Source organism: Hibiscus syriacus, unplaced genomic scaffold, assembly GCF_006381635.1.
Source record: "Hibiscus syriacus cultivar Baekdansim isolate YM2019G1 unplaced genomic scaffold, ASM638163v2 tig00112856_pilon, whole genome shotgun sequence".
In the NCBI taxonomy this organism is placed as follows: Eukaryota; Viridiplantae; Streptophyta; class Magnoliopsida; order Malvales; family Malvaceae; genus Hibiscus; species Hibiscus syriacus.
The window spans coordinates 171,440-180,020 of NW_024063411.1; the positions used below are offsets into that span (position 1 = coordinate 171,440).

Sequence of the window (8,581 nt, forward strand, 5' to 3'; positions counted from 1 at the left end):
AATGGTATGTGAATGTGTTGTTCTATACTTTTACTTCTAGAAGAAATCATTTAATATATAGTAAACAAATAAAATAAATGGATAAATTACATGTTTAGTACCTAAACTATCAGTTTTGGTCCCTTTTAGTACCTAAACTTTCAATCGATCAAAACCATACCTAAATTTTAATTTTTGTTTTGTTTTAGTACCACTATTCAAATCTAACATTAAGTTTTGAAAAAAAAATTGAAAGTTTAGGTACTAAAACGGATCAAAGCTGATAGTTTAGGTACTAAACGCATTAAATTTTTAACGACGAGATACTAACATGAAACAAAAGCTAAACGTTGTCTATGATATATTTTGTATACTTGAACAAATCACTTGCACATTTAGAAAAGACGATAAATCGAGAAAAATTGTACATAATATTTGTCCAACGGTACACATTGTGTGAAATAAGTCACAATTAGTTACTCCATCTAATAGAATTAATGAAACAAGTTGTTTTTAGGGCGAAAAGTATTAATTTTATAAAAATAGAAAGACCAAAAAAGAATAAAATTATGATATTTGTAAAAAAAAATGCATAGTACACGACTCTTCTATACAATTATATCATAGGTAGGGATCGCAATTTAACCTGAAATCCAACAGGTTCTGATTCGACTCGTCTTGATTTTTAAGTCTGATCGGGTCGGGTCGGATTCGAGTGGATTGTGAAAAAACCCTGACACTATCTGAGGATAATAATATATTTTCCTTGAAATTTTTATTATTTTTTTAAATTAAAGGGTTGTTTGTTTACTTCAGAATGATTAAGCGCAAAATGATTCAAATGTTAAATGATTCAAAGACTCTAAATGAATTAACTCTGAATGTGACATGCTGTTTGATAATGGCTCTGAATCATTAGAATGTACTTATGTACTAAATCATTCAACAATGTTTTGCTGAATCAGTCAGCACTTAATCATTCAGAAGTACGAAACAAACGCGCTAAATGTTGAACGGTTTAACATTCACACTGAATGGTTCCATTAAGAGGCAAACAAACAACACCTATGTCTTTATTTTATCTCGGGTCACATCGAGTCGGATTTATACTCCGAAAATTCGGATCAGATCGAAGTCGGGTGGGATGTATATATTTTTTGGGTCGTATGGAAGATATAAAATTTTTTAGTCGGATCGATTTCGGGTGAGGTATATATTTTCAAGTCAGGTCGAATTAACCAAAAATTCAACCCTCACCCCACCTGTTGCCCTCCCTATCTATAGGATTAGTGTATGTATCTGTGTGGAGTACTTGGATCGATTGAGCCAGAACTTTTGTTAATCACATGTTGATACTCCCTATGTTCCAACTTGCATAGGATTTCTCTGCCATGCTATAAAATTATATACATAAACAATTTTTATTCCTGAATTCTAAGCATCAAACTAATCACATTATTATTCGACCTATCGTCTATCGTTTTTACAACAATCTGTAGCCAACGTACAACAACTTTACCAACAACATTATAATCGAACGTAGCGTTATCGTTCCCGACATTAGACACATCAAAGGTAGCCATTGCTTACCGGAAGATTCAGGATGTCGATGTTGAATAAGAACGGCAGCGGTATGGAATCTCGGGTTTCATAGAGATGGATTTTATATCTACTGATCATTCGCGTGGCCGGGCCAGCCAGAGAGAACTGAGAGCTCGAAGCCGAGAGAAATAATCGTTTATTGCAAGAAGGGCACGAGCTGATTGCCTGGTAGTCAGGATCCGGTGCATCTGTTGAAGTGTCTGCTGGCGTAGATTATCAGCCTGGTATGTTATAAGAAGAGAGATTATTAATCTGGCAATCACCCCAAATCCAAATGTTTATTAAATCATTAACACAAAAAACCTTTCCCGTTCTCCCCTGCACGCCAAGAAGTACCTGACGAAGGAACCCTTCGAGGGTTCCTAGCTTTCCCATGGCCATGGCCATTTGACCCATATAATTTGCCACATTCCCAGACGGTGCCGATGGGGCAGGTGAGCCATTGGCCAACGTCTCTGCCAATGATTGTTGTAATGCTTCCATCCCTTGTGACAAAGCATCTTCAGCCTGCTGGGATGATTGCTGCAAGTTCTCGATACCCATGAACTGTTGCTCAGTTAGAGGCTCCAACTGATTTGCAAGAAGCTGCGAGCAAGACCGGTTAAGCTTAGAAAACTATAGATAAACAAACATGGTTGACAATTAAGGACTGCATGTTATGACCAGGTTGCAGGATATCTCCCATGCGTCACGCTACACATCAAGATTTGGCTGTAGCATCTGCATACACTTATATAAAAAATATTGTATTCTTCAGGCAAATGGCCCTCAAGGATTTGTCACCCGAAGGAGCTCGATCAGTATTCGTGTTGCAGAAAAAAAAAATCTCATATGTGAGAGGTCCTTTGTCTGAACCAAGGTACATCTTTGAGTGACAAATCCTATAAGGGTCGACTGAAGCACAAAGATAATGCATAGACCAACATGGGAGAGACATCTTGGAACCCTATCATAACAACACTGCATGGACTTGGGATCATAACATAGAGGTTGTAAGAATTTACCAACCTTAAGAAGCTCAGATGAACGGAAGCCACCTATCCACAGAAAACAACGTTCGGCTGGTGTTTTCCACATTCCTGATAAGATATGGAAAACATCAGCTTTTGCAGCGATACCTTTCAAACGGAAAATGTCATCGAACTGTGCTGTGACGTTGTCGACAATAGTGCGAAGTTCAGTGTCACCAGCATGTGAATTGACCGCAGTCCTCAACTCATTTATATGCCTATTGTGCTCCTCTAGCCACCGTGCGTATTCAGCATCAAATGCCAGAGCACCTGTACAGCAGGCCAAAAGCCAGTGTCATAGCATATTATAATTACTTGAACTCCAAGCCCCTATAAGCAAATCACAAAATCATTTTTCAAATTTCAATGACGAAAATAAAGCTTACTTACCATTTCCACTCGTTGAATGAGATTGATCTCCAGAGCTTGAAATGAATATACCCTACAGTGAAAGAAGCAAAAACAATGAAAAATGAAGGCATAATAGACAGCATTATTAGGAAAATCAAAGAATGCATATGATACATCACAATAATGATGGGTTAACATAAAGCCGACCTGCTGACGAGCTCGCTGCAGCTCTTGCTCAAGTTGTGTCAGTTTCAGTCGACTACTCTCTAGCTGCTGCACATACGCCTAGTTTTTGAAAGCAGAAAAAGGGTTAAGAATAAAGGAATATACACTAATAATTTCAATATACAAGCTTTAATTATTGTGATAAATAAATAAATAAAGGGTCACAACTTTGTTCTTTCATCCTCTGTCACATGGTCAGATGATATTATGTCCAAAAGGGGAAATCAATAGGAGTAAGGCTACGATGGGGACATAACTGTGTAATTCCAACACAATTTTACAGTGAATTTTATAAGTGGCCTCTGAATTTTTAATAAGACACAGACAAACAAACAAACTGTACTTTGATACATAGTTGCCACAAGAACATAACAAATCTAGAGTATCAAAGCATGATAAAGTTAAAAAGATTAAATAAGTTTTATCAATGAAATACTTTTTTCCTTAACCGGCTTTTTCTTGCAGCCTCACGATTTTGAGCAAGCCTACGCAATGTCTGCAAAATAGTCATTGAAAAGGAAATATGGTTAGTTCATCAATACCATACAAGAACAAATTGATTTAACAATATAACATTCATGCTATCTCAATTTAAAAGCAATAATAATAATAAACACCGACCTTCTGATCAGTTTTATCTTTTGACCTGTCACTAAAATCGGAAGCCGCAGTAGCATTTGTTTGACCTCCTCCAAACTGCACAAAAGGATGGTCAATTAAGATTCACTACCAGCCAGTAAGCAGATTCTCCAACACAATAAATACATGCATGGACATACGCATCCTATATATGTAAATACATTTTTCCTTTGATTATTTCACAATGATGAAAGAAAAAAATTCAGTTGTCAACAAGGTGAAATGAAAACGAAACCCCCACAAAGCAAAGGTTTTAAACACTACGATCTTAAAACATTTGATCATGAATTTTGAAGAGGCATCACCCTTTGATTCTTCTCATCAGTGTCATCTGTTGACGTATCGGTCTTGGGGCTGCCATCCACCATATTGGAATCCCCCCAGTTCTCCCGACCAACTGATATATGTGCAAGATTTGGTTGGATATCCTTCAGAACAGATAATGGTTGGGGCCCCACAACAGCAGCAGAGTGATTGCTGTCTGCGGATGCAAGTGTCTTACACATATACACAAGCACAAAAAGAACTCAGTAACTGAATTTATGTCGAAAGTTTGAAGCACAAACACAACTTTCTGGAGATAGATGCCTACCTTGCTTAAAGCACCAAACTGAGCATCAGCTAATGCCTGGCTATTTGCCTTTATTTGATTAAATAAAGGATCTAAGAAGAAAACATTATCAATTGAAAATATATATCAAATAAAGCCCATAATGAAAACAAGAAAAAAATGCTAAATAATCATGTAACTTCAACTTCATGACACAAGAAAATTGAACAAGCAAGACAAAGGATATAAACGAAGAAAATTGAAGCCCATAATTACATACGTCTGGTAAGATCAATAGCATCCTCTATGCGGAAATGCTCAAGGGTTCCAAAGTCTGGAATTTGAGAAGAACGAACGGCATTTGCCTCTGTGCCACTGAAATCCATGTCATTAAAACCACATGTTTAATTGTAAGGCAGTATAATTTAATAAGTTCAAGATTAGGTCTATATTCCTAGCCAAGAAGAAAAGGCTACACGGGAATATTTCACAGTAACAGGGCATGAAAAAATCTACATTCATAGTTATAATGAGGCCGACTGAATATTCTCACAATAATAATAATACAAAACGTCCAGCATCCCAGTTTAAAAGTAAAAGCAAAATTCTCAGATTCTTGAATAATAATAATTATAAGAAAACAGAAAGTTGATAAACAAAGGCATTCCGGAACAGATGTCAACCAGCATATAAAAAGATTCCTAATTCTTTCAGATTACTATGGATGCTTAAAATTGCAAACTTGAAGTTAAGCCAGGGACAAGCAATTATCAAATATAACCTACAACCTTAACACCTGTAGATATATTACCTTTAAGCAATATATTACCTTTCTGTCCGCAGATGACAAACCGACAACATAAACAACAAAAAACAATAGATTAACTCCTTGCCTCACCCCTTAGTAATACTATCTTATACTAATAACGAACTAAAAGGCCATGAATTCTCCTTCGCCCATCTTAAAAGTGTTGAAGTGCACCCAGAGATGGGCAATTATCAAATATAACCATATCACCTTAACACTTACATAGGAAAAAATAAGGGCTTCTCATCACGACATGAACCTTTCAATCAATATAATATCATTTTTCCCTAGATAACTTATTAAGGACATAAAAGACAAAAAAACAACATACCATCTCCCAGTTCCGCCCCCTTAGTAATATTAATTTTATCCTATACTTATAGCGAACATTAAAATCCACGAATTCTCCTTCTTCCATCACAAGTCTAAATTCAACTGCTTCATTAATACCTACACAGACCAATTCTACCTTAGCACAAGTTTAATAACTAAGAAATTGAAGATGTCCCAACAACCAAATACACAAACATATATCCAGTACAAAGCTCATGTAGAAGGTAAACCGACGAATTCATAGAAAAAGCAATCAAAAGTTCATGAACAGTCTAAAATCAAAAGAAAAACCTGGGATTTGAAGTGGGTACTGAAGGAACGTAGCTCGGCATAGCTGCTGAATCTTTCTTATTATTTTCTACACTATTATTCACCGTCCTACTGCCCATCAATCACGGCCAAACATATCATCGTCCAAAAACTTCTCTTCTTCTTCGTCTTATATCCTTTTACTGCAAATCCCTATTCCATTTCTTCAATTTCGTTCACTGAATCAACCAAAAAAAATACCCAATAACTCAGATAAAAGTGACCCAAAATGATATCTGTAAGCTATATATAATCAAACTTGTCAAAAACCAAAAACAAGAAGAAATCGAACTATATTCATATCCGTACAGTTTTGCCACCAAAAAACAAAAACCCAAATCTAAAAAAAACCCAGATAGCTAAATAATTTGACTTGAACTACGAACTAACCTTGGTTTCTGCTCTGGGCTGAAAACTTAACGCCCAACGATTAGACACGACTTGAATTGAGAAGAAATTGCTCAGCAAAAACTAAAACTACTCAAGAAAGTAAATAAAGGAGATAACAAACAAGAAGAAGAAGAAGAAAAAGGAAAACCCTAACAACGCTTATTTGAGGGGTAAGAAATGTTTTTTAAAAGGGAGTATTCCTCCATTTTTTTTTATACATTTTTTATAGATGTAAGAATGAATTAGTCAATACACTAATACAAAAGGTAAACTACGTAAATAGTCACCAAACTTTTAAAAAAATTTATATTTTGATTACTAAACTTTTAATATGATCATTAAACTTTTAATTCACTCTAATTACGGTAACGCTCTTTAGTTGTGTTAAGAAATGACGGTGTGACATGTTGACGAGTGTTTATTTTGTTTTACATTGTGTGCTTTAATGCTCTTTGTTAGTTCATGATTACTATTGAATTAGACGATTTTTTATGTTTTTGTGCAGGAAGGTCTCTGTTGAAAAATGTGTTTAATAGGTTTGAAAACTGCACTTTTTGTTCTGGAATCAAGGCTGAGATATTGAGCGTGAAATAATGATGTGGCAGTGAGTCGGCAACTTCTAAAATATCCAATCAACAACTTCTAGAATATGGATGAACGACTAGAGCATTTCAAGCAATTTAAAATTCAAGTTTTTAGGATTTATCTTTTTCTTTGTATTTTGAGTGCATTTCTAGTGTTTTAGAAGGCTATAAATACCCTCTAAGGGTAAGCCTTAATCATCACTCGTTCATCATTCAACAATTCGAACTAGTTTGTTCTTCGCTTTCTCTTTATATTTTTTTCTTTTTCTTTTACTTTTGTTTCTTTATTTTATTTTAAAGTTTTTGTTTTTAATATGCTAAGTATGACTATGGTCATGCTTAGCTAATTTTCTTCTAAGCTGAGGGCTAAGCGATGACTCAATTCTAATGTGAGAATTGAAAAGCACTGAAGTAACTTTGGATACATTTCTCAAATTCTTTTATGCTTATTTCAAATCAAAACAATTTTCAAAACCAAAGATAGTCGATGGTCGGAATGTTGTTGTGATTAAACATGTGAGAGGAAGGATCGGCTAATTGATAGCAAATGAACTTCCCGAAAACACAATTAGCAAGTTGATGGTAAAGTGGGAATTGAGATCAGAAATGTTTTTTATGGAAACAACTATCCGAGTCAGATTTATGTGTTTAAATGGTTCTTGATCTACAACAACTAATGTTGACTATATCAAATTCCAAATCCAAAATCGAAGAATTGCGCTTGGGTATTCAGTATACAAGTTAATCGCGAGGATCTGTCCTTGTAGACAAAGTAACTGACGTGAATCCCGAAGGGTAAATCTATTTCGATGATCCGAAGAATTTGAGTCAGAGTGAATGCACAAGGCAGATTCAATCCATTGATTTTCCAAGGTTTCGCTTTCGTTAATTTCTTTTCTTTTCTTTTCTTTACAATTTTCCTTTCAATTTCATTTTTTCTTGCATTTTATTTCTCTTCAACCATAAACCCCCACTTCATTTTGTAACACCCTTAACCCATATATTGTACTCTTACTAGTTAAAGACGTCACGTCAAATATTCAAAACATTTATTAACCCAAAATAGGTAAAATCTGGTTTCTTTCCCAAATTTCATATTTGTATATTTATTATAAAATAAATAATCAGAGGAATTCAAAATATAATATTTCAACTTCTAATTCAAATCCGATCTCAGGGTAGTAACAAGCAGTTTGACTTTGTTCATATAATAAATAAAAATGTCTAATTTAAAATTCCTTTTAAAGCATGGTTTAGTATTATAATATCTGTTTATATTAAATTATATTTAATACTAAATATACTTCTAGTTTGCAAACACTTCATACTAGTATACATGACAGCTAGAAAATTTTGAAACACAGTTGAATGTCATTATTGTTATTTATAAATACTCCTTAGTGATTGATGTCAAGCTCAACTCCCTACTCCTTCCGCTTTAATTTACCTATGCGTGAAAATCATCACACGCTAAGCATACACTTAGTGAGGCATAAGAATAGTGAGTAAAACATTTTAAAGCATAAGTAAGGTATAAAAGATCAAAATATGAATCATATCGTATAATATATATATAAACATATAAAACTAACTTGATAAGCCAAATTCTTATCACATAACCTACGAAACATTATTTCATATGCATAGCATACTTATCAACTTGTCTATTCAAAAATATTCATTCATAGCCTAATGTATGACAGATGAGAATGCAAGGTACATAAATTGCGCATAAGTGTTAAATGAAAGTATAGGTACCGTAGTAACAACAACATTATACTAATATATCGAAATGGTAATT

General features: G+C 34.4%; 1 protein-coding gene across 1 annotated transcript; it reads right to left on the reverse strand.

The window, feature by feature from the left end:
• Positions 1-1,397: 1,397 nt before the first annotated feature.
• On the reverse strand, positions 1,398-6,344 carry LOC120184025 (transcription factor TGA2.3-like). The gene is made up of 12 exons (XM_039188603.1): positions 6,197-6,344; positions 5,789-5,985; positions 4,637-4,731; positions 4,399-4,469; positions 4,112-4,303; positions 3,789-3,863; positions 3,604-3,663; positions 3,150-3,227; positions 2,982-3,033; positions 2,590-2,861; positions 1,918-2,166; positions 1,398-1,802 (listed from the first exon to the last, which is right to left on the reverse strand). Exons 2-12 carry the CDS (start codon positions 5,884-5,886, stop codon positions 1,656-1,658), a joined length of 1,389 nt encoding a protein of 462 aa, XP_039044534.1. The 5' UTR covers positions 5,887-5,985; positions 6,197-6,344; the 3' UTR covers positions 1,398-1,655.
• Positions 6,345-8,581: the final 2,237 nt, after the last annotated feature.